Source organism: Protopterus annectens, chromosome 8.part0 (genome assembly GCF_019279795.1).
Source record: "Protopterus annectens isolate FY-2018-M chromosome 8.part0, PAN1.0, whole genome shotgun sequence".
Lineage (NCBI taxonomy): Eukaryota > Metazoa > Chordata > Ceratodontiformes > Protopteridae > Protopterus > Protopterus annectens.
This window is the reverse complement of record NC_056741.1, coordinates 1,550,097,218-1,550,124,290: the sequence shown is the minus strand read 5'-3', so window position 1 is coordinate 1,550,124,290 and position 27,073 is coordinate 1,550,097,218. Positions and strand designations below refer to the sequence as shown.

The following is a 27,073-nucleotide window of genomic DNA, read 5'->3' as shown; positions in this document are numbered from 1 at the left end:
GTATATATATATCTATATATATATATATATATATATATATATATATATATATATATATATATATATATGTATATATTTATATATTTATACAGACAAAACGAGTGTTATTGCTAGGCAAGCGGAAACATAATCCTGCGAGTGTGGATGTGCCCGTCATCTAATAATCACCACTTAAGAATGTGAAAAACAAACAAAAAAAAAAAACATAAGCACCAAAAAGATCTGTAACTGAAGTGAAATATGTGAGACATACGTGAATCATATGAAAATAAAGGTAGCCCATGAAAAGCAAGAGTCACGGGTCTGGAGTGTGAATTAATAAAAGCTATGGAGTCGATTCAGGTTAACAGTGTTACACGAGTCACTCAAAGAGTAGCTAAAAGGTCAATAATAGCTGAAAAGTCAAAAATAGACAGTGACTAAAATATTTTAAACCTTGTAACAAATTGGCTGCCATGTTTCTGATAAAGCCCTCCTAAAACTGGTAACGTTTGGAGAAAATATAGTAAATAATAATAAATAATGTCAGTAATTATTGTTATAGGCTTAGTTTACTTAAGAAAATGTATATTAATTCATGTTCTGCTGTTCTGTCAAAGTTTCAAGCTAGTAGTACTAATAGTTTAAAAGTGTCCCTGATTGTCCCTCATTATTTCCGGATTTGTCCCCGATTTATTGAGAACTATGCTGTGAGTTAGCCCCTAATGTGAGGAAGCAGTGTAAGCACACTGTACAAGCTGTTTGGCTCATGGCCCAGCCTAGACTGGAAGCAAACATTGTGAAAAATAATAAGCTACCAAGGTCACAGCCATTTTGAAAATGATCTGAACTAAATGGAGTTATGGAACAAAAATTAGTCTGGAAACCTTACTGCAGTATTCATGGATTTTCTTTTGTCTAAATACAACCAGAAAGTATTGCTAATGTTTACACATTGTAGTAGGTTCCAAAAAGTGAAACTTGCCTTTATTCTTCCCACCACATTAAAATGTGATTTAAGGATGCTTAGTACCTATTCAGCAAAACTAAGCCTTAACTAACCTTTTTTAAAGTTTTAGACAGTCACTGAGTAATTCTGGTAGAAGAGCTAGTGTTTTTAAAGTAACATTCTGTATGTATTTGCAGACTTTTTTAACTATGCATACATATATATTTACACACACACACACACACACACACATATATATATATATATATATATATATATATATATACCTAGATATATGTATAGTGTCTTACTGTGAATTGAAAATAGCACAATAGCTCTATATTTTATGCTTGGGAAACATTACAGTTTAAAGATTTGGTTGCATTTGAGTATGATTAGTAAAATATTCTTTTCAAATACTGGTTTCAAAGTGCCATAAAAAATCAATGGAATTCATTCTTCCATTGGAACAAATGTGTATCACTTGACCTTTTAAAGTGGTGATTGCAAAGATTATTTGTTTGCAGAAATTACAACTTCAAGAACAGAAAAAAATGCCCATATTGAAATTAAAGAAAGGATGGATAATATATTACTGTTTTTTACGTGGTACCAGAATACAGGTTTTGCAGTCTTAAGTAGAAAGTATTAAAAGTCCATAATGTGTAAAATAAGATTATTTTCAGCTCAGGGTGCCACAGTAGTTCTAATTAAGGCACGTGTCCAGCAGTTTTTCATTTGGATCTATATATTATGCTTTGAAGAGTTATGGAACCTCATTGGTAAAGGTTTTAGGTTTACAGAAAATTACTTTGAAACTGTATCATTGGCTTAAACTGATGGTTTGATGAGGGCATCCACTGACTTTAGTGTAGTGTATTTCCTCATTTGAGACACATTGCTCCCCTTTATGCCTTTTAAAACTGGGTACAGCTTTAGTATTTCCTTCATTACTGAAGCTCACCACTGGTTTGCTGACACAAATCCCTGTATGGGGGTGCCCGGTGACATGTTGTGAGGTACTACAAAGATCATGTAGGATCAGTCTGCATCCAAGTCACTGGGTCCTCATTGAAGCTTAATACAGGTCAATAGGGCTTCACTAAACCTTGTTTTAGTACTGCGGGCAATTCAGGTCAATGGGGCTTCACTAAAGCTTGTTTTTTAGAATCTTATTACATCATACTGATAAAAGACTTTATTGATTTAAACCAAGGGAATATTAAAGAATTTTTTCTTAAAAAAATCATTACTGAAATCAAGCTATAAGGAACATCAGTTGATAGCCCATTGCTAAATGTTGCACCAAGATACAGATTAAACAAAAATATGTCAACAGAGTAGAGAAAGGAAGACATGACCTATTTACCCAATTATGAAACAGAAGTTTAATGCTCTATCTGATTAATGTTAAAAGTTGTTTAATGTTTTGGTTGTGTTTTTGCTTCAGGCAATCCATTTATTATTTTTAGGTGTCAATCATTTATGTTTTTAGTGACAAGGGCTAGGATAATTTTAATCCAGAAAAATTAAGAGTAAGATATACAAATTATTGTCTTTAATGTTAATTTACTGCTGTCTTTATGACATCTTGGTTTTCATGCAAGTATGAGTTTCTTTTTTGATTTTGTTTATTGTGTATGCTTAACTTAATTTGTTAACAGTATAATACTGTTGGCATGGAGACAGGAACAGTATTGTTAATAGTAGACCAAATTTACATTGGTTTGCCACAGTGTCTGCTCCCACTACATCAGCACAACTCTACCTGCTGGGTACATTATAGAAGTCTTGCAGTTTTCCCTCATCTTTCTTCACCAAATAGCTGTGTGGATTTCCATTTAAGGTATTTCCCCCTTTTTTCTTCACTCAGCATGGTAATGCTGCAATTCTGAGTGTCCCAGTTGGAATGTTTCAGTACCCCAGCAGTGAGACAGCATCCTGTCACCAAACTGTGAACAGGCATAGTTGTTTTAGGTTTTGTCCACATATTTATCACTTAGTGCTGCTTACAGCTCCACTAAATTTGCACGGCTTTTATTTTGTGATTGTACTTATGCCCTGTACTGTAGACGTTTATCAGCTAGGTGACTAAAGCCTGGCTAATAATAATCTTGCTGCAATTTGTATTAAAATGTAGACATTTTCATTTTCTGGTGTTGAAACTCTGTTTGGAAGATGAAATACAAGTGGGAGTTGTTTGTCTCACTCAGTCCTGGGAAGCTGGATGATAAGTAATGGCAGCTTCTGCAGTTTGTAGTCTAGTGTTGTAAATCTGTAAGGCAGTTTTTCCCCTTTACAGTACACATTTATAAAGGATTACTCTTCTGCCTTCTTAGGATACAGTTCAGTGTCACAAACCCTCCTTGCTGTATGGTATCAAACCAAGAAAGTCTTTTCCCTTCTGTGTGGTAGTAGGACCTCTGACCAAGTTAAATTTGCTTTGACCTGCTGCAACTGTTGTGAAGATAGCTAACTGACTAGTATAGTGTACTCCTTCAAGCAGGGTAGGCCTCAGAGCAAGGATCCAGCCTGATCCTAGAGTTTCTCAGTGGATTTTTGGATCTGGTATTTTATACAACTCAGAAAGGGTTAACATTTTTGTTCTGATTCTCCTCCAGATCTTTAGTGCACACTTTCAACCATCTTAAGTCACATAAGCTTCAGATCTGGAGCAACATTACCCTGCTTTTCTGACAGAAATTAGTGGTGGTGCATCTTTTCCTCACATGCAACTAGGTGGGAGATAGTCTCATACTAGGACCTATTGCACTGTTTTTGGGAAGATCCCTGCCCACCTCATTACCATCTGTCATTCCCATGGCTTGCATCACATGTATAGGTAATTATATTGCACTGTTTTGGGAACATCCCTGCCCACTTCATTTCCATCTGTCATTCCCATGGCTTGCATTGCATGTATAGGTAATCATATTGCACTGTTTTGGGAACATCCCTACCCACCTCATTTCCATCTGTCATTCCCAGGGCTTGCATCGCATGTATAGGTAATTATATTGCACTGTTTTGGGAACATCCCTGCCCACTTCATTTCCATCTGTCATTCCCATGGCTTGCATCGCATGTATAGGTAATCATATTGCACTATTTTGGGAACATCCCTGCCCACCTCATTTCCATCTGTCATTCCCAGGGCTTGCATCGCATGTATAGGTAGTCAGTCTCATTTCCTCTACTTTCCATATTTCCAAATGCAGCCCCAACACGCCTAGACAAAAATATGGCATTACCAAACTTAGATGCTCTTTTAGCACCACCCTCTTTTCAAATCATCCATTGCCATTTGTTCAGCAATCATGCTGTCACCAGTACATGGGTGGGGATCATCAGTAGTGTCAATAGATTTAGAAAAGCAATATTGTTTTTGGTTGTGAAATTAATGGTCAACTGCTGAAGGAAGATGGTGAAATCAAAGGTCTAAGAATTGTCATGCACAGTAAACTAACTTTTCATGACTGTATTACAGTTTGACCCGAGAAAAGGCTAATATGTAGCATATCTTAAACTTAAAGGCATGTACATTAAATAACAGGAAATAAATGTCTCCCTGTGTACACAGCAGTAATTTGTCCAATAACAGAATATACTACAACTCTCTGAAGTCTAGGATCAAGCTGTCTGTACACGTTGAGTATGTGCAGGTGTTCTGTGATAAGAGGATTAAGGAACTGAAAAATATAAATTATCCAAGTAGACTTTGACTCTTGAGGGGGGATTTTTTTGCTTAATACACAAAACCATGTATGGCCTATTTTTATTTCAAGGCTTGCACATTGACTATACTATAAGTAGAGCACATACGTAATTGTGTAACCTACTGCTACAAACACACACAGATAATAGAAAACAGCAGGATAAATGCACTAATCAATACGCTCTGAAACTGTGAAATAGATCAGTATATATTGTATGGTTAAGTTGTTCACTAGCAGTATTGGAAAGTAGTCCTGACAGTGTATAAATGAAAAGTGTAGACATGGGATGATAGCAGGCAGGCTTATCAAAGGCCTAGATGGTGTAAATGAGGCACCTAAACTTGTGAATCTACACAGAAACATTGCTAAGCTGTTAGTCAGTGTGCTGATGGTATGATGCTGCTTTGTTCAGCATGTAACACATCAGCAATGCACTCAACACTTTGGCCTAGTTTTGCTTTGTTCAAGTCTGGTTTACCAACTCAGATCTCTACCTGAACACCCTCGGAACACACATTTACTGTACGGAAATATGTTCTCCCCTTCTTCGTCTGCTCCAGACTTGCTGAATATCTCTGTGGGTCACTCACCCACTGAATCTGTGAAATCTGCAAAGCTCTTTTCTGACTTGCATGTCAAGTAAATGACTGCAAAAATTGGCTCATTGTGTTAAATGGACTGTGGAGAACAGATGACAAATGCAGCCAGGCTTTCCTTGTGCCTGGTCTTCTCTGTGCACCCCATACACTAACATTGCCACCCCCACCTCATACAAAGTTCAACATGCTTATAGCAGAAACTGTTTTGAAAATTAAGCCAGCATGAGAATGGGAAAAGATTTTACCAGTAGAGGTGACTGCAAAGTCAGTGTACAAAAGATGAAGCTGGAATTCATTGGAGAAAATTTGCATAGAAGCCCGGAGTATAGGGAGCAAATAACTCTGGAGAGATAAGTCAGACTGGGATGAGTCTAAGCAGAAGTTTGGAATGCTGGGTAGATTACCTTCCTTACCAGGGATTGATAACAGAACAGGCATAAAGAAAGGGATAGGAATAAGTGAGTCTTAAATTAAAAGTCCTATTTCATTAAAAACTGGCTCTGGTTTGAGTTTATCAAGATATCTGTGTAGCTCGCAAGTATGCAACAAAATCTAGAAAGTTTAGGATGCTTGCATAGGTATTTTTATACCCCTGGTAGATTTCAGAAAATGTTTTCAATAGGCAGACAGTAATTGCTGGAGGTGTAGTGGGAAAGAAAGGATACATGTGAACATGTTTTGTGGGAATGCAGTGAGTCGATAAATTTTCAAAATTCCCTACAGGGTTGTCAGCAGTGTGAAGGGTGAAAATCATTTTTATTAAGGAAATTGTTGAGCCGGGATGTAGAATATGAATAACCTAGACATAGTAAGGCCGTGCTAAGGTTAATGCTGTTAGTTAGCTGACAATTACTAGAAAATGGAAATCAAAAATTGTCTCTAACAGAATTGTTGAAAACGGTTAAGGAGATAAATTAATTTGAGTTGGGATCGTTAGAAAAGGGAAGGCACCAACTACGTAGAAATAAGTGGAATCTATGGGGAAAATGTAATATTCAGGAAAAGGAGAAATATTTTGGGGAAGACCGGGCTTGAGTAATCCATGTATTGTTAAATTGAGTAATAATTGCTAAAGAAATTGCATTTGTATAGTGCATGAAAAAATATTGGATTTGTTTTCTTTTTTATAATTGTGTGTATACTAATGACACTGTGTAATATGTGATGTTTAAAAAAATGCCAGGAGTACACTAAATGTTGAACATCGCTGCTCTCAGTTAAAATTGTTTTTGCCATGGGTAAATCCCCTCTGCACCCCTCAATGTGTAGGGCAAATTGCAATCTTTGTGTTTGTATAGGCAGAGTCAGTATTTTTGCCCATTCAGTCTCATGTTCCAGTACTCAAACTAACAATCTCAGAGAAGCAAATGGTAACCAACAGAACTCGACCCTTAGCAGTACAAAACATTGCTGAATCATATTCAGTACTTCCAGTTTTGTTTAAATGAGATGTAACAACAGATAATATCCCTGTCTACCTGATCCCTTACCATTATGAAACCTTAAGCAAGCTTACTTGGTGAAAGCTAACCCAGTATTCTAAAATAAGTGACCACCAGTGCCTCACAGGCTGTTATTGCTTCAGTAACTCCTCACCATTATATGAAATACTGATTTGGTATGCCTCCACCCCCAAGTTTAATTTCATTTCACAGGTAGTTTGTTGGTAATGTTTAAGCCATCTACCAGAATGCAGCAATACTCAGTTTGTTATCTTCACTCCCACTAGGAATATACTGTAGCTTGTCTCCAGTTTAGAGTTCAAACTAGCCATTAGGTTTTACCTTCTGATAACTGGTGTGGGGGTTACTTGACCAAACAAATAATGAAAAGTTTCTTGCATTTTTCCGTTCTGTGTCTGTTTCCCTTTTTTTGGGTTTCTACCATAGCAATTCTTCCTACTTCCTTCTCAAACGTCTTCTAATTCATCACATTGGCCTTTCTGTATTTTTATCCCTTTCGTGGTTCTCTGTTCTGATTTTTTGTTAAAATCTCTGTCTGTCATCATTCTTGTCCCTTCTTCTGACAAATCTTTTTTATAAGTTGTACTAAACTTCACTTTAGTTTAACTTTTCTTCTGGCTCACTTTTAGAACACCAGCTCTTCTTCAACAACCAACTGTATCAGATTTATCTGTTACTGTTTTCTGTTACTCTAAAATGTTATTTTTATTTCTGTTTACTATCCCTAGATACACATTGTTTGTATTTGTGAATCAGAAAGCTACATTTATTGATACATATCGGTACATATATAGCTACATAGTGTATGCATCAGTTGACTGAACTCGTGCCTTTTCCAATAACCGTTAACATGCTAAAGTTCTGTTGTTTAATTTCATGTTGAATGGCTGTGAGGTAACAAAGGCCAAAGTTTAACTGACATTATATAAATGTTGTGTATATGAATTTCTTCTAGTCTTGCTTTGTAACTGGTAACAAATACCAACACCAGTTTATTGTCATAGTTGTTGTTGTCTTTCTGCTTTTCCTGGTTAGGGTTTGCCACAGCGGAACTCCGGTCCGCTAATGATTGGCAGTAGATTTTCACGAATGCTGAGGTGCCAGCTCGATGTTCAACCTTCATCGAAGGCATGCCCATTTACGCATGTCTTTCAAACGTAGTCTTCTTCTTTCGGCTGCTCCCGTCAGGGTTTGCCACAGCAGATCAACTGTTTCCATTTCTTCCTGTCCTCTGCATGTTGCTCTGTCACACCAGCCATCTGCATGTCCTCTCTCACCACATCCATAAACTTTATCTTAGGCCTTCCTCTCTTCCTGTTACCTGGCAGCTTCATCCTTAGCATCTTTTTCCCAGTATACTCTGCATCCTTCCTCAGCACATGTCCAAACCAACTTAATCCTGCCTCTCTGGCTTTGTCTCCAAACCTTCCAACGTGGGCTGACCCTCTAATATACTTATTCCTAATCCTGTCCATCCTTGTCACACCCAGTGCAAATCTTAACATCTTCAACTCTGCCACGTCAAGCTCTGACTCCTGCCTTTTTGTCAATGCCACTGTCTCCAACCCGTATAACATAGCTGGTCTCACTACCCTCTTGTAGACCTTCCCTTTCACTCTTACTGGTACTCATCTGTCACAAATCACTTCTGACACTCTTCTCCACCCACTCCATCCTGCCTGTGCTCTCTTCTTCACCTCCCTTCCACACTCATCATTACTCTGAACTGTTGATCCTAAGTATTTAAACTCATCCACCTTCGCCACCTCTACTCCCTGCATCCTCACCATTCCTCCATCCTCCCTCTCATTCACACACACATATTCTTTCTTAGTCCTGCTGACCTTCATTCCTCTTCTCTCTAGAGCATATCTCCACCTCTCCAGGGTCTCCTCCACCCGTTCCCTACTCTCACTACAGATCACAATGTCATCTGCAAACATCGTAGTCCATGGGGACTCCTGTCTGATCTCGTCTATCAACCTTTCCATCACCATTGCAAATACGAATGTTTTTCGAACATAGTACTGTGTCTATATTCTTTTGTGTTTATATGTCTGTGTTCATGGGAAATATGTTGGTGTTGTGAAATTTCTGTTGCTAAATCTCATATGTCTGGATCCTTTCTTGCTGGACCTCCTCTGCAAATTAATTTTGCTGAGCCCGACCTCCCAGTTAACAAATGTAAATGAGTAAAAGTGTTGCTTCAGGGAAGCTTATGCATATGCTTACTGAAGTGATGCAATTAGTGAGATATTGTGTTCAACAAAATCATTTTTTTTTATTACTGAAGGTTGCCACATCAAAGACTTTTATTGTAGTAAATAGCTTGTGCGCCCTTGAGTCCTTGAATATGTTGAATTTAATTACATTTTTATGACTGTGTTTCATAATATTCGCAGGCGGGTCTTCACAGTTCGGTACATTAGTTGTAGGATGAGAACACTTTTTGTCAGACTGAGAATACCGAGGGGCAGATGCGTCTGATTAGTTTCACTGTTTTATGTTTCTTATCCTTGTAATACTATATTTTAAGCAACAGAAAAATGTACTGTATAGTCTGTATAATTAATCTCAAGAAAATGTAAATGTTTTTGCAGACGATGTTGTATTCGCTTTCCTAGCTGTTACTAAATACTCTTACACTTTTGCTAACAAGGTATTTATTTTAAATGGAGTAACACAATATAAACCCAGACATAAATAGGATTGTTTCTGTATGACAGACTCCGATAAATATGAACGAGTTGGAAATACTGTACTAGCAGTTGGTGGTCGTGTAATGCTGCAGAGGAATAGTTAACCAGAGTAGGTCATATTGGAGAACTTCATTGCCTGAAAAAGCAGGATCTGTTTTGTTAAGGAGTACAAGGCTGCAGAGTTTGCAGTCTTAAGGAGGACATATATTGATGCAGCCCCTGCAGGACTTCAGTGAATTCAGTTCCACCATAAACTTGCAGCAGTGTGTATTTGATGATTCACCATGTAACTACACTTAATGCCTAATGCAATCTTTTCTGCAAGTCTAAGTGTATGTTAATAAATGTTAGCCATAAAAATAGATGTTACACATTAAGTCCTTATCAAACAGTTTGAAGTCGTTTCCTGTTCATTGCTGTACACTATGAACTATTACAGCATTATATTGCACATAAACAGACAAATTTAGTTACACTTTAACCTGTACCTTAGTAGTGTCACAGCATGAAATGCATTTGTACAACTTCAGTGTAGGATGTGTTTTTGGTGAATGCTAAGAAACTTATACATTTTGCTGATTATTCATGTTTATTATCAGAAATTCACACTTCATATTTCTAACATTTACTAACTAACCTCTCACAGCAAAAGTCACGCATCTTAGTACTTCAAACAGTTCACTAGCATTTAAAAAATCAGTATTTTACACAAAATGGTTATCAAGCTAAATTATCAAAGACTATGTAAAGTGGTTTATCTTCCATCTCCCTGAAACTGAACATTTGACCTTAGATAGTGCAAAATCCCTGGTGAGTGTTGAAAAGCCAGAGTCCTCCAAACAATAGCTTACTCAGTTCAGGGCCCTTTGAGTTATCTTAATATGCATCGACCACTAGCAGGCAAAATAAAGCAGTCGGCTGCCAGTTTGTAATGTTCTTTAGCAGATTTCATCAGTAATTCGGCCCTTGCCAGTCTTCATCAGCTAGTGACAACAGCATACCAAAATGCAGTGCTCAGTACTTGAAATTTCTCTTGGGTGTGTGTACTAAAAACACTATAAGCTGTTATCTCTATGGTGGCTATAAAAAAACATTCTTTCCTGTGTTAACCTTCAGCTAATTATAAATCCTCTGACTCTGACTCTTACAGATGTGATTAGGTGCATGTGTAACTATCACAGTTTTTTTCTGCCAGATCTTCTTCTTCTTTTGGCTTTTTCCGGTTAGGGGTCGCCACAGCGGATCACCCATCCACTCATGATTGGCAGTGGCGTTTTACAGTGTCAAGTTGCCAGCCCGGTGCCCAACCTTCCACAGAAGGCACACACATGCACGCACTCACGCCTAGGGCCAATCCACCTACAGCATGTCTTTGGGATGTGGGAGGAAACCGGAGCACCCGGAGGAAACCCACGCGACCGCAGGGAGGACATGCAGACTCTGCACAGAAGGCACCCCAGCCGAGAATCAACCATAGAACTCCCTGGCATCTTTTAATTTTCCTAGATGTGTATCTGACTCCTTCTTGCAGGGCTTTACAGTGTTGCACTCCTTTCCAGCACGTTCCTGAACTTACCCCCCCCCCCACATACACACCTTCCTGGTTCTTCTTTGCAACAGTCATTGCTTTCTTCTGACTTCTCAACAATCCATCTGTCTGACTACCTCACTGCTTTCTTCTGACTTCTCAACAATCCATCTGTCTGACTGCCTCACTGCTTTCTTGTGACCTCTCAACAGTCATCTGTCTGACTACCTCACTGCCTTCTTCTAACCTCTCAGTAATCCAAATTTCTGACTTCGTCAGAGTCCTGTATCTCAAACAACCAAACTTTCCTGTTCCCCTACTCAAAGCAAACAGCTATCTCCCCCCCAAACTAAATATTGCTGTTATGCACACACAACTTCGACCGCGGCCCAAATCAGTAATGACTCCTGGTTTAATTTGGACTGCTTACTTTTAAGCAGATATGAACTGTAACCCCCCCCCCCCCCAAATACAATATAACCAGAAGGTGTTGGTGGGAATGTCACTGACAAAACAAATCCCACCTGATAAACCTCCAACAGCTGCACCGGACTTCCCAGCTATTGCATCTTAAGATTACTCACTTGGTATACATATTAAACTGTCATCTAAGTGCCTAGTCCTTCAGACTGTAATAGTTCTGATGTCCTTCTTTGCATGACTTGTATTCTGTTATTACTTTTGTAGAGGTGCCATTTGCAGTATATCATGCATTACTAACTTTAGCTATGGTGTTACCATCTATCTTTACAGCTGAAGGATAACATTTTGCATGTATTCTTTGTCTTTATTGTTAGGCCTCACTGCATTCCAGAACACCCACAGCATTCTTTACCGCCATTTCTTATCATAAGTCAAACAAGGTTTCTTGCGTTATGTTTTAATCTTGCCTTTAGTTTTACTACCCAAGTAGATTATCTTCCCATTTATGTTTTTGTTTTCTTTGCATTGAATGTAAGCTGAATCACATAACACATTTGACCACCTTGTAAAGTCACTTTCCTCTCCATCATATTTCTTCCTTAACCTTATTCAGAGCTGAGTGTCATCCTCAGAAAGACTTACTTTTTCCTTCATTTGCTTCGCAGTGTCAATTTGGTAGGTACCGCAGAAGACTAGACCCAGAAGTAAACCTTCAATTTATGAATTTATCTCCTTTTTCTTGCTTTGAATTTTGTTTACTGTTGCCCACTGCATTCAGCAATTCATTCATTTTATGTCATATAATCACAGCAACATTACACAAATTGTTCAGTTCCCACCTTCTCTTAAACCTGTTTCCTCTTCCAAAACATTTTTCTGCATGTATTGTTTCCAAAAGTTCCATTTTTGTGTGTCCCTTAGTGTTTTGTCCTGGCCCTACTCTACTGTATACTTCCCTGGTATGAAACCTGATATCAGTTAACTATGGCTAACCTTGTTTAGTGATGCTCAAATTCTCCAATAAGAGTTGGACCAAATAAATACTTGGTTTGTTAATCTAAAAAGTGCAGCATGTTTTCCCTTGGTAAATCTAGCATTAATTCCACTTAAATCTGACATCTATCTCTGTGGTAGCTAGAAAATCCATCTACCTTGCACAACGTATCCTTTGTGGTATCTCCTCATGGGACATAGAAGTTATTCCTCCCCTAGTAGTCCCAGCAATGAATGCAGTACTCATATTGATATGCACCTTGCTAAGCTTCTAAATCGGCTCAAGAGATGTCAGTGTTTCCTATCAAAAAGATATCCATTTTTAATGCTCATAGTTACTTTGATAGATTGTAAGCCCTGTTGCTGTACGTATTGTCATAGATTCCTGATGGATGGTCTCGGCTTAGCCTTCAGTGCTATGAATGAACCAGCATTCGTTGAACCTCCTTCTCCTAAACGGAACCAGTGATAAAGCAAACACCGACTGTAGGGACCTAAAAATAAACTGCTAGATCAACACCACCAAATGGCATGAAAAGGTATCTATCCTAATGTTGTCCCTGTTTGCGAAGTAGGTTGCTACTATATGCTGAGTACAGTAATTCCTGAACAGCCTTTAAAACCTTTCAGATTGACTAGATGTATCATTGCAAATTTTCATTTGTGACATGGTGGGAAAATCTGCTTAATGGGAGATATTTTTATTCTCCTGTCTGCACTGGGTTAATGTGGGTGAGCTTCTCAATGGTGTCCTTGAGTGTAAACTTGGTAAGGACGTATGTAAAGGTTTACTGACCATTGTTTACTGAGATGATATGAGGACCAAGCTAGTGGGATAATGTAAATCTACAGTTATGCAGAGCAGTTTGATATAAAAAATGTTGAGATTGGCTGGTACTTCAGTCTCATTAAAGGCTACCCAGATCTCTGAACTGCCAAGCATGCTGTGTTATGACAAAGGAATACATTTGAAACCATGGATAAACATTTGGACAGCTTCCCTTGGGCGTTTTTTGTTGGAGAAATGGTCAAACACTTCTGGGTGTATAATCAAGAACTACCTGACTGCAGTCTGTTCTGGCTGTTGTTCAGCTTGTGTCATAAAGTGCAAGTTGATATTTTTCTTTTCTAGATTTATGGCATTATCATGAGCTGTCACACTTAGATGAAGTCTCTGATTCTTGGGAAACCCAAAAATAATAGAGCCATTGAAGAGTGGATAATATCAGTGAATGCTTTCAATTGCAAGTGCCTTATACTTACGTGTGTGTGTGTGTGTGTGGGTTTTTGTGCACGTGCTAAACTTGATAACCCAGTATGGTATGCATGACAACTAACTGGTCAGACTGTTCTGGCTCCAGATCCCCCAGATGCCAGGTACTTAAGATCTGTGCCTTGTTTCTAGTCTGTTCAGCCTTTTCATTCTTGACCCAAGCAATTGCAAAACCACTAGCAGAAAGTATTGCAGTAACATGGGTGGCAGAGTATACATGATGGATGAATAATACAAAAGGATGCAGATTAAACACTGCTGGAGTGGAAATACACTGCAGAACTTTTGAAAAATAATGTAGACAGATGTTCTGTTAAGCAGATTTGTTTGTAATAAGGACACCATTATAATTTTCACTCTTGTAGATGTCATTTCCATTTCATATGTTGTTTATTTTGACACTTTTGGCATGGCTTTAGGGAAATGTGTGAATCAACTCTGCATACCCCAAAATTATTGCCATTAATACCTATAGGCACTCTGCATTTCACTGGAGACAGAAGTAAGAATGATATTGAGCAGTGCTGGCTTGTTTATTAGGCTAATTTTAATTCTAGTCTGCTCACTGCAGTATACTTGCCCCAGATGTTTTGCAGCTGTGGGAGTAATATAAGGCCAGTTGGAAGAGCTCATATCTTAGCAGCTGGGATGTTTGGTTTGTTACCTTTTAAGTAAAGGGAATTTATGTCACATGCTATTCATGAAATGCTTAGTCACTAATTGGGGATTAGGAGATTGTGGGACAGAAAATTGCTTAACCTGGTAGGAGAATACACAGAACTGTCAGCTGCATCTAGAAGAAAAGGGAATGGCAGTCTTATTACAACAGAAGATGTTTGAAAAACCAAATCTCAGTGTGAATTTTTTTTCTTATTATTTACATTTGAAAACACTGCTTTTCCCCTGCTTTTTTTCACAAATTGCCAGGCTTTTGGTTCTGCTGCTGGTGCATTGATGGTCTCTGTCATAGCCGGCTATAGGCACCAGCGAACCTTGCGGTCACTGGGGGCCCCATGTGCCCTGGGGGCCCCCAACCACAGCAAGTATCTTATCCTGATATTTTGTAACATATCTGTCAAACCAACAAAAGCTAGTACAGCATTCTTGTATACTTAATAAACCACATGGGTAATAATTTATAGATCCTTTAAAATTCAAAGATATTTCTGGTTGTAGTAACAGTCTTTTGTCAAGTAACAGGCATCAGAATTCCATTAAACATTTTACCACTGACATAGTGCCCCCCCTGGCTTAGTTAAATACTGCTGTTGGACATTTTCTCCACTAAAACTAAAATCATAGCCAGCTTTAGGTCCCTACTATACCCGTGGCTGCAGGGGCCCCCCTTAATCATCCTTGACTGTGTGGGGGCCCCACAGAAGCTGCTGCTGGTTGGAGAAAAATAAGGAAGAAAAAAAAAATAATTTACCAGTTATGCTCTTTAACCTGAACAGGGCTGTGATATGACCCTGTTAGGATGAAGTTGATAATGAACATGAGCAAAGTATGCACTAGAGAGATCAGCAGCCCAGAGTGACTTATCACAGACCTCAGAGGTGTAAAAAGAAAGTTACTATAGCTTGTGCAGGGTGTTGTACTGTCTAGGAGCAACAAATTAAAATACATTGCTGAAGTCATTCTCACAATCACACATCAGCTGCATATACATGGGGCTGACTTTGAGAGTTAGGGTTGAGGAAACATGCTATGTATATGTATATCAGCAGTCAACTGATATATACGGCCAAGGCAATTTGAACCTCTGCTTTCATCCCAGTCTAACACCAGAGGGATGCATAGGCAGTGATGGTCTTTTGTGGTGGGGTTAGGGAGACAGGTAGTATTCCTAGATAGGATCTGTGTATCCTTACAGCAACTGGCGTGTTAGTTTATTGTGAGCTACTGTTTTGTCAGCTTTGGACATAAAGCCTTGGGCACAACTCGTGTCTTCCTTGAAAGAAAAAAAATAAGAGTGAAATTCATTTATTTTTCATGATTTTTTTGTTTAGGCCACCATTGGATTAAAATGCTGAGAAAATGCTCTAAAATGCATCCCAGACCATCTGTAAACCTATGGCTTCTTGGGTCCTGGCTTATCTGGGTTACTTCCTAAATGTTTATTACTATGCTATCTTTGTCAAACATGACAAACGTGTCTTTCTGAAGAAGTCTTGATAATAAATAAGACGAAAGCGCTAAAGTACTACAAGAGTTGTTGGTGTGATTTACTATTTTTTGAATCCTGTTATTGTCACAAAGTTAATTTCTTAGTTAAAATTTCTTCTCCATTCATTTTTTGAGTGCAAATACATACACACATGGGATTACTGCCATTGGCTGATTAAGGTTTTGTTAAAGCAGTTTGACAAAAAAAACGGTTGACAGCTCTGAGAGATCAACAATTCCAATTCACCAGGTTGGGAAATTTACTCTTACCCCAGGTATTGTGTGAACTTGGAGTAAGTGTATATAGTAGGATATATGGTGGACGTGGGTGGGGTGGGGATAGTCCCCCTGCAAAAAAAGTTTGTGGCATGGGCTGATGTTCATCCTTGGAGAAGTCTGTAGATTTTAAAGTTTTTGACTGTAGTATTGTTGACAAAAAACATCACTTTACCTTGGATCCCTAGCTGTATAAAAAATATTTAGGATATCCAATTATCTATTTATTTACTGACATTTGATTACCAGGAAAGTTCAACTAGTTAGGTGCTCATTTTCAGTGGATGCTGTGGGAGAAAAGCTCCTGAGTATTACAAAAACATTTTGAGAGCAATAATTTTAAAAGCTTCAAGAATACCAGAACATATATTCTACAGCTTTAGTTTATGCAGTGGAAATCAATGTTTGTGAGGTTTGAAAGTGTATATTTTTGACAGACAGTTGTTAATGTCTGTTATGTACTTCGCAGATAAAGATTCTAGTTGTCTACTGATGTACTATGTTCTTCATCTGTAACAGTTTATAATTAATTGCTATGTTAATCAAATTGTTAATTGCTATGTAAATCCAATGCAACTACTGTCTGTTTATTTGAACTGTGGAGCTTTTCTCCCTGGGCCTCCACTGAAAATGGACTTACGTCCAGTCGGATACTCCCGGTCAACAAATGTAAATAAAAATAAAATAAATCCACGGTTTAAATAAGTAAATAATACCAGCACCTTAAAGTATCAACAGTCCCAGTTTTATGTAGGTAACCTGTGCAAGGATGACAAATATTAAAAGAACAAAATAGGTTTCAGGTTTCAAGCCTTCATTAGTGTATCTATGCAGACCTGGTTTGCTACGTTAATATTTGCAGATTCCATTTTGTACACATCCTGAACAGTGACAGCATTCACATTTAGAGGACTGTTCCCTTTCTCTAAGGGTCGGAGTTAGTATGTATAATTAACAAGGGGGTGTGGGCAGCAAAAACAAACAAATGTAGTTTAGTCCACTCCAAGTAATTCCTGGGGAATGCCCAGAACATGTCAAGCTTTCTTGTTTTGAAATTCTGCCATCGATTATATAGGTGTAGGTACAGGTGGTCATTAGATCCAGTGTCCTACAGACACACACATATATATATATATATATATATATATATATATATATATATATAGACATATGCATGTATATATTTATTTATATATATATATATATATATATATATATATATATATATATATGGACATATGCATGTATACATATATATATATATATATATATATATATATATATATATATATATATATGTGTGTGTGTGTGTATATATATATATATATATATATATATATATATATATATATATATATATATAGATGTATGGAAAGATATAGATGTACACACACCTGCACACGTTTGTGTACATATATATAAAAATATGTAAGGCTGTGGTACATGAAACTTAATTGTCTTAAGAAGGTGACTTTCATGAGTGGCAAAATCACGAGTTACAGAATTCAATTTTATGATTCCTGTTTTACAGGGTATTTTTGTGGATGACACAGACAAGACCCATTTTATGTTCCATTAATTCACTTTGCTCTGTTTTGTTTTTCATTTATCTGGCTTCCATTCTTTTCCGTGAGGTTTGGTAGTTGTGTTGATGTCCTCTTGAAGAGGACTTTCTGAAGTTTCTGCAAGTTTTCATAAAAGCTGGCTTTTGGGTGATTTTCTGTGATAGCTTTGAGGTGATCATATCTTGGCAGGCAAGGTTTTCATAGTTTGTGCAATGTGGGTTTTGTTCATATTTGTTACTTGAGTAGTTTATGTTTTTTGTGCAGTTTTTTTAGTAATTAGTTTAAATATTTAGGTTCTCTGACTGGCTTTTTTACAGATATGACTTTGTTTTTTTAATTGACTTTTTACTTAATTTCTACAGCTTTGGTTTATGCAGTGGAAATCAATTTTTGTGAGGTTTGAAAGTGTATATTTTCTTTATGCTAATACATGCGAGTGCACATGTGTGTGTGTGTGTGTGTATGTATATATATATATATATATATATATATATATATATATATAATATATATACGCACATATATAATGATTTAAACCGATCAAATGCCATGTATGTTTTTGTGCATGATGTCAAAACAAATTGATTATGCATGTCAACACTGTACTATGCATGCACTGAGAATTAATCCTGGAGAATGCAAAACTTTAAAAAAAACCTCAAAGAAAGTATAAGTTTTTGCAGAGGGATAAACTCCCCCTGCTAATTATACATTTTAAGTCGGAGTTCACACAATCCTGAGGAAAAGAGTATATTCCCCTACCCTGGGATTGTCTGTGTTGTGTACTTCTCTGCCATTTGTTTCGTCACTCAAATTGTGTCGAATAAAAAGATGTCAACCAAAGTTCCATTCGACAAAGTTACTGGGGACCATATATATGTAAATAGTTTTGTATGTGTGTGTTTTTGTGTATGCATGTGTGTGCATATATAATGCACACGGTTCATGAAGCAGTAAATAGTGCAGTGCGTTCATTTCATTTGGAATTATAAGTAGTAAATGGAAATGTTGAAGTTGTAAGTGATGGACAGAAATGTCATCTCCTTCAGTACCAGAGAGTTCTGAGGTGGAAAGAGATTTTACAGTCTAGACAGAAGGTATTCATTGAGTCGAGAGAGTTAGAGGTAGGGTACGGAATAGTTTGACAGCAAACTGCCCTTTACACTTTCATGTTGCCCTGTCATTAAAACAGTGATTATGTTTAATGTTCACTTTTATATTGCCCTATCCTTAAGAAAAATCAGTTCAACTGTTAATTTGTTGAAATCAAGTATGCCTTTGATCTTTACATTGAGTCTGGGTCAGGTGACTGGTTCTAGAAGATAAAAGGCATGAACAGTAGCACAGGTTTTTGGTGGCAGGCCACCTGCTGCAAGCAAAACACCTTCATTTTCACTGGATCCAAATCTGTAATATTCCTCCCTTGTTTGTATATAAATAGTGATCCTTAAACTGGAACTTGACACAGATGTTGGGTAGCTAGAAGGCAGCCCTTTTTAATGTATTTGCTAACTGGTTAAGCCCACTTTGCAAAGTGCCCATTTTCAGGGCACCCCAGTAGCACAGTCTGTTGAAGTGACTTGCTCAGAGTCTTACAGCAAGTAAACTGAGGTAGAAGTAATCAAGTCCTGTAATCCTGGCTACAAGACGTAGCCATTTAACTGCTCAGTGCCAAGCTGAAAGTACATAAAGCCCTGTACAGTTACTTGCATAAGTATATATACTCGTCTTTGCCAGATAAAATCAAGGCCAAAGCCCTGAGTAAAATCAAGCTTGCCATGGTGGACTTCCAGCATCAACAAACTCTACAATAAATGCAAAAAGTTGCTGTCCAAGAAAACAAAGACAAGGATCCAACAATGGAAAAAGCACCCTCCTCAGCCTTAACAGGTAAATAAGATAACTTGTCAAATCATCCAAGAGCTCCTTTGAGAAAAAAACTAGCACAAGGCCTTTTACAGGTATGTATGTAACCTAAAGGGTAGGACCCACATATGTGTAAAACTGGTTTCCAAAGGTATCACATTCACACTCACCCCACAGAGATAGCAAACCTGCTAGTGGATAGGGTTGGCGAAAATTTCCCTTATCTTGTCCTAACTTACAACAAACCTTCCCATAACCCCCCCCCCCCTTACATATCTGAACAGCAGGTCCTCAAGGCCCTGTCCAGGGCAAAGAACACAGTCTCTATGGGACCAGATGACATCTCAAGTTGTCCCAGGCTGTCTTCTAAACAGGCTAAAACATGAACTAGCATCACCACTAAGTACCCTTTTCAACCATAACCTAACCACAGGCTCAGTTCCTGCAGAATGGAGAACAGCTGCAGTTATTCCCCACCAAAAAGGTGGTCTAGCAACAGACCCAGGGAATTACAGACGCATAAGCCTGACCAGCCTCATCTGTAAGGTCATGGCACGTATCATTATGGACCTCATAAGTAAAGATGTAGGTAACCTCCAAACCCCAGGCCTTACCCAGTTTGGCTTCATAAAGGGCAGATCCTGCCTGTTAAATCTAGTGGATTTCTTTGAAAGTGTGACCGAGGCCATTGATGAGGGCAAATCTGTGCACACAGCATACCTCGACTTGAGAAAGGCTTTCAACATAATCCCATATTCAGGCATTACAGAAAAACTTAGCAAACTGAATGTAAACTCCTTCATTGTAAGATGGGTTGCAAACTGGCTCACAAACCAGACACAGATTATCAAAGTGGGTGACTCCACATCAATCAGCAGACCTGTTACCAGCGGGGTGCCACAGGGATCAAAGCTGGACCTCCTAATATTTGATGTATACTTCTCAGAAATTCAGGTCAAAACTAAAGGATTGTGGCTGACCAAGTTTGCAGATGACTGCAAACTAGGTGCAATCACTTAATCCCCAAATTATGTCAGTATACTCCCGGAGGGTCTCACACAGACCAACAACTGGTGTATTAGTCATGGTGTCAAACTGAAAGCAAAAAATGCATCATCATTCCCTTCGGCACAAACAATTCCCTTTCACACTATTAAATCAATAACAATACCCTAAGTACCCATAAAATGGTATGGGCCCTGGGATCACAGGTTGAATGTGACCTTAACTTCGACCACCACTTGTCTACCATAGTAAGGAAAGCTTTCCATGTAGCTAACTTGATTAGAAAAGGCATCGCCTCAAGAGCAAAAGAAGTTATAACCCCTCTATACTGAATTAGGGGCCAGATAAGTGCCAAGTATAATGTCCCATTCAGTATGTACCATAGTAAGCATCTATAGCAATTAGAGAGACCTCAGAGGTTTCGCACAAAGATCAAGGGCCTTCAGCATGTGCCTTACATGGACCAACTAAAATCCGTGTCACTATCTTCCATATCATATGGACTTCTTAAGGGAGACTTATGCCTGGCCTACAGAGCAACCCAAGACCCAAACCTAATGAACTTACTGCATATCCTTAAATCAAATGGATCTAGGGCTATCCATTCTAGGGACTTAAATGTAGCCTGCGACTTAAATGGGACATGCAGGAGGGACAGATTTATCTCCCAGCAACTGCCACGTCTTTGGAACAGGCTATCAATTCATTTGAAACAGAGCACCTCTATGACATTGTCCAAGAGGAACCTGGATGAGTGAATGAGGCACCATAAATTCTTACCGGGGTTAGCACCCACACCCCTCATGGCAGTCATCAGTAAATGCAGTCTTGGGTATTGATTAATACCTCTAGGGTATTACATTGGGTTGAAATGGCTAGGCTTAAAATGACCTCTGGGTCGACAGTCTAGTAATCTCTTATGATCTTATGATCCTATGAACAGTCTATGCTGACTGCCAAGCACCATGGTCCTGCCTTCTTTGTATTTATAGATGGTTCTGCTATAGGCTAACAAAATGCACATACGCATCCTATTGGAAAGGGTCTGGAAATCATGCATATTACTTTTTGAAGTTAAATAGATGAGCAAATCTGTAATCGATTTGTAGCATGGAGAACCTCTTTTCCAATAACAACATGAGTATCAGGATGCAAATATATTAAGGTCCTCTTTAGTTTTTTTTTGTTCTAGCTTTAATCATAGTTACTTGCAGTTTACTTCCATGGTTTAGTTATAAGTAAGGTCAAATAATCATATGTTTAAAAACATTTTTTGTGTATAATCATTCAGAGACACTTTGATGTACCTTCATCGGGTATACATTTCTCCTATAGCCCACTCACAGACATCAAAGTAGGTGGGGGGCAAATCCCCTGCATCATCATGAGGGGAACAAAAACCCCAGACTTAGATATGTGTTTTGTGTGTGTGTGTGTGTGTGTGTGTGTGTGTGTGTGTATGTGTGTGTGTGTGTGTGTAGATTTAGATATAAATACAGATATGTATAAACCCCTTGGTCAAATAACAGTGGGGAGGGACAAAACTCCCTTTTAAACTACATAGCAGAAACACATGAGCAGGAGGCTGATTCTTGTGTCAAAGGTTCTAGGGGTCAGTCCATAAAGTATTTCTCATCTTCTTGGCACAATAAATTTGGACATAGGCAAAAATAATGGGGGGGGGGGTGCAAAGACCCAAAATAGTGACATATTTTAAATACTGCTCTTATAAACATAGAATGTTGCTAGGGTAATAGTTTTTTGTAAAGGATATGAAGTCTGAAACTTAAATGTCTGTCACTGTTTTAGTGACTTCATCCCTCAGTGATTTTCCAGAAAACCACAAGTTTTATGAGGGACAGACCAAAAATATGAGAGAAAACTCTGGACATACTGCAAAAATCTGGACATTTGATAGGTATGGTCCAGGATAACAGATGATTTTGATCCATTGTACTTGGGCTATTAGAACATGAGCATCTGGTCTTCTGTCATTTGCCGGGAGCTATTTACAATTTTGGGCATGCATCTTTACCTGTCTGTTAACATTCTTAAAGGCCTAGTCACTTGGAACCTGCCTAACCTTAGCTTATATGCCAAGCATCACAGAATCTTCTTCCTTTAGGTCAGTCTTAAGACGTGTGCATTTCTTATAGGAGCTAAATGAAATTCCTAAGCAATATAGGAAGGTACCATACAGCACCACGTAATCTGTGTACAACAAGGGAAACAAGACAGGGGAAACTTTAGTAGTAACATCTGTGTCTGGCAGCTTCAGACTCTTGGGTTTAATCCTGACCTTCAGTCACTGTCTGTGTGGAATTCTGTTTTTGTTTCAGCAACAGGCTTGTTTGTACATTTAGGGTGGTGGTTTGCATTTAGGATTTGAATAGAGCAACCCCCCATCAAAAATTTGAGAAACAGTCGTGTACTGTCCAATGCTACCAAAAATAAATCACCACTCGGGGAAAAAATTAAAACTCATGTTTGCAGCTTTTAAGTGTTTTCTGCTAGGAGCTTCACTCCCTCCACCCCTTAATGGGTTGCAGGGCTATGCCCTCCTAACACTTTTGTTATTTATATGTACTGATTCTAAAGTTGCTGTACTTCTTAGTATAGAAAAAAAGACTGAGGTATTGCAGTCTTGGATTTTAGTATATATTTTCTGCATTATTTCTCACTAAACTCCACTGTTCTGAAAATTATATTTACAGCCCTAGAAATTTTAGCTAGTACCCATAAACACTGATGCATGGAGTAATACGCACTTGTTGGTTCCATACTGACTGTTGATACTATGCTCCAACACTATATGGTCTGCAAGTGTTACTGTTGAAGGGGGATTTGCTACTTGTTCTTTCCTTTGCTAAAAATTGTGCCAATATTTACATTGTTATGTCCTTCAATGTGATGACTCTGTCAGTCATACAGCTGTGTTGATACTTTGTGAGTGCAGAGGTAGCCTGTCCACTATAGAGAGGGACTGGACTAAAGGTGGTATAGTGGTGGCCAACAAAGTACTTCCAAGTGACCATGCAGGGGATACTTGCTAAGGCTGGGATCATGATCAAATATTGCAAATCAGGCATCTAATATTTGTTTCCTAGTATAATTTTTTTATATTTTAATCATGAAAATGATGTAATAAAATGCATGTATCTAACCAGCAGGAATCTGGTGAGGAGCAACACTTTGTCCCAGATGGGACAGCAGCAGTTTGTAAGCATTTGTTTTGCATACGTATTCTAGAAGGAATGACACACTGAACATGTATTGAGTAGTATGAATGATACAGCATGCCAAAATATGCTTTGGAGTTGTAGGCATTTAATTCTTGTATAATTCATGGATCAGGATGAAGTGTTAGTCTCAGGTGGTATGATTGCGCATGGAATGAGTTTTGTCTGATTGTGGCATCTTTATCAGCCAAATAAGCTGCAGCTGTCAGGCTTTAGACCAGCTTCCTGCTCTCCTTGCTCTTTCCCTTCCTTTTTCCTTTCCCTCATCTATCAAAATAAAACATTGAACTTGACACAACGGAGTGACACTGTCCCCTTCCATCTGTCTTTCCTACCCAGAATCCCCTGCCACCCGTCAAAATCCTAATGGTGCCATTCATGGAGATGAAGACGAAAAACGTTTCAGCGCCATCATTGGAGCCGTTGTTGGTGGAGTTCTCCTCATCGCCATAACTGCAGTGATTATCTTTTTAGTGGTCCGGCGTAATCAGCGTACCTTCAAGGGGAACTACAGCACCAAGAAACACGCATTTGGTAATGGTTACAGCAAAGCAGGGCTTCCGCCAAATCCACCCATTACCCAGAACCTGCAGTACCCAGAGGACTCAGATGATGAAAAGAAGCCACACCCTCTTAACATTAGTTATGATGATGACAGTAAGATGAGCCATGGGTTTGAAGTGGAATCCAAGACACCTTACTACACTGTTGATGAAGGCGAGTCACGTGACTATGACCATCGGACACTCTCATTTCAGTATGACCCGGAAGGGCCTGATATGACAGATGACATGGTACCACAAAATGATGGCTCAATTGTTTCAAAGAAAGAGTGGTATGTGTAGTTATGGTATGTGGCTTCTTATGGTGTAGCAAACATTAAAGTACACATGTGCACACACAAACACAGATACTAAAGCTGAAGCCAGACTCAAGAATGCAAAGTTTTAAAATGAACTGTACAGAGAAATACCAGAGGCCAATAGCCTAACTTCTGTTTTTGCTTTGTTCTTTTTTATTTTTCTTTTTTTGTTGTTTTTTTTTTTTTTTTTGCTTTTTTTAATTGTATTGTTTTTGACTTTTGTAAACAGTATAAACTGTGTCATATGTACATTGGATTCAGTGTTACCACTTTAAGGCAAAGCAAAATGTCAAAATGTCTTGTCTGATAACCATGCTTAGAATACATGAAACCAAAATGACAGCTGCTTTAGTTGAACAGATCTATTAAATGCTGGTGACTGTTTGTGTGGTTCTATATTTCATCAAAACAGATTCTTAGTCTTTTTGAGTGCATGCCTGAAAATGATCCCCAGTAGTTAATAAATCTGTTTCGGTGGAGTATCTCTCTTTTGGTTTACTTATTTTACTGTTTTGGACAGCACAATAGGCTTGATGTATTTATAGGCCATTATTTTAGAATATGCCACCAGAGCAGGTCTAAAACACTGGATGCCCAAGGGGCTGTTGTATGTGTACATAACAAAACCTGTGTTTTTTTTAATGTATAAGCACTATATAGAAAATAATGAATTAGAATTTTAAAAAGATTCTTAGATTGCATATGTAAAGGGGAGAGGAAAAGCCTAGGGAGCTTGCTTCCTGGTACAGTCTCACATATTTTTTCTTAGTTTTATATTCAAACTCTACTTGAAGATGTGTTTCAGCTTTTTTTTTCTTTTTTGTTTGTAATTCATTATGCAAAAAAATTAATTAAAGTACAGAACTAACCAGAGTTCATTTATGGAAGCCTTGATGGGGGGAAGTGATAAAATCTAACTGATGTACTAGCACTTCAAGGAGATTCTGGCTGCTTAAATTATTAAAAGGAAAAAAAAAAAAAAACAAAGACTGTCAAAAGAGGTGTAAGCTATCCAAGCTTAAAAGTTAACCTTTTTCTTCTTTCTACACCATTCTATTAATTGGACAGACATTAAAGTCTTTCTTCTGGCAAACAAAGCATAAAAAAGAAAAGGAGAGATGCTCCACAATGAGAGAATGTGTCTTATGAAAGTGCATGAATCATTTTACACAGTGGGGGCTAATTATATAGAATGATTCTGCTAATTAACATCCGATACATGTGATTATGTTGAGGTACGAGTTTAGAGATAGGGGTTTGGGTGGGGTGTAAAACTTTGCCATGGAAAAAATTACAGATGGGTCTTGTCAGAAAAAGATCTAGTGGAAGAAGTAATTATTGATAAATTTCAATACCATGAGATCTAAAGAGCAAAGCATTGTCAGAACTACTGGAGTGCTGTTTTGCATGTAAGGGCCTGGGGCATTGTCAGTGGTAGTCCATAACACATTAGCACATTTTTTCACACCACAGTTTACTGAAACAAGGAAGTGGGAGTTGATTTGGAAATTTCTGCTAATTATGCAATGGACAGGTGCTGTCCAGTGTTGTAACACAGAAATCCAAATAAAGTCAAGGTCGAGACATTCATTAGGAGATCAGATAATCGTGTGGCTTTAGCTTCATTCTTTGTGTGGGTGGAGATTCTGCTTCTTTATTAGAAAGGGGGCAAACATGGAGACAATTTTTCCAGTTCCTTTTTTTTTTTTTTTTTTTTTTTTTATGAAAGAAACTGAAGGTTAAAAGGACTGTCAACCTGGGGTATGACAACAGAGTGTCATGCTTGCTGAGGCCATAGTAACTTGCATGCAGTTAAATGAGACAGGTACGAAGGAAAACCTCTGGGAGGTAAAAATGAAATGAATAATCCTTCAAAATTGTCCCTAATTACTGAGAAAATAAATTAATTTGCATTGATATTTTCTTAACATGACACTGCTGAGTTCTAGGACATATATTCCTATTTCTTATTACATAAGGTAATCCACCCACATCTTTCCTGTCATGATGGCTACCTTTTTATCTGCCAGGCATCTTAGAATTGTTATTCATAATTTTCCTCTGAATACTGTGTGGTGTCAGAATGCTGTAGGACACTTCAAAAGCCAGAGGTATCCCATGGTTTGTTGACACCAATTTTTTTTTGGGTCAGTTCCCAGACAGGGCAGCAAATTTCATTGTCACATGTGAGCCTGTACTTTGCGGTAGCAACAAAACACTGACTGGATCACTGGTGACATTTTGCACTGTAGATCCCTATGATAACTAGATACAGATGTGATAGCATACATCCGTAATGAAAGAGTGAATCTTCATCTGACAAGTGGGATAATTCAGTGTGGAATTCGTGCTACAAAAAGCAGCATGTAAATACATCTTTTTCTCCCTCCCCAACTCTTTCTACCTGCTGCTATATAGCAGGACAGCAAACAGAGATGTTAATGTCAGAGAAACAGTCTAAATCAGTCCAAG

The 27,073-nt window shown here is 38.1% G+C and overlaps 1 protein-coding gene across 1 annotated transcript in view; it reads left to right on the top strand.

Annotated features, from left to right (window-relative positions):
* The window catches only part of NECTIN1 (nectin cell adhesion molecule 1), a 620,587-nt gene extending 594,262 nt beyond the window's left edge, over nucleotides 1-26,325 (top strand). The window contains exon 6 of the mRNA XM_044081126.1: nucleotides 24,079-26,325. Within this exon, the coding sequence (XP_043937061.1) occupies nucleotides 24,079-24,584 (506 nt within the window). The 3' untranslated portion in view covers nucleotides 24,585-26,325. The remainder of the gene's footprint in view (nucleotides 1-24,078) is intronic.
* Nucleotides 26,326-27,073: the final 748 nt, after the last annotated feature.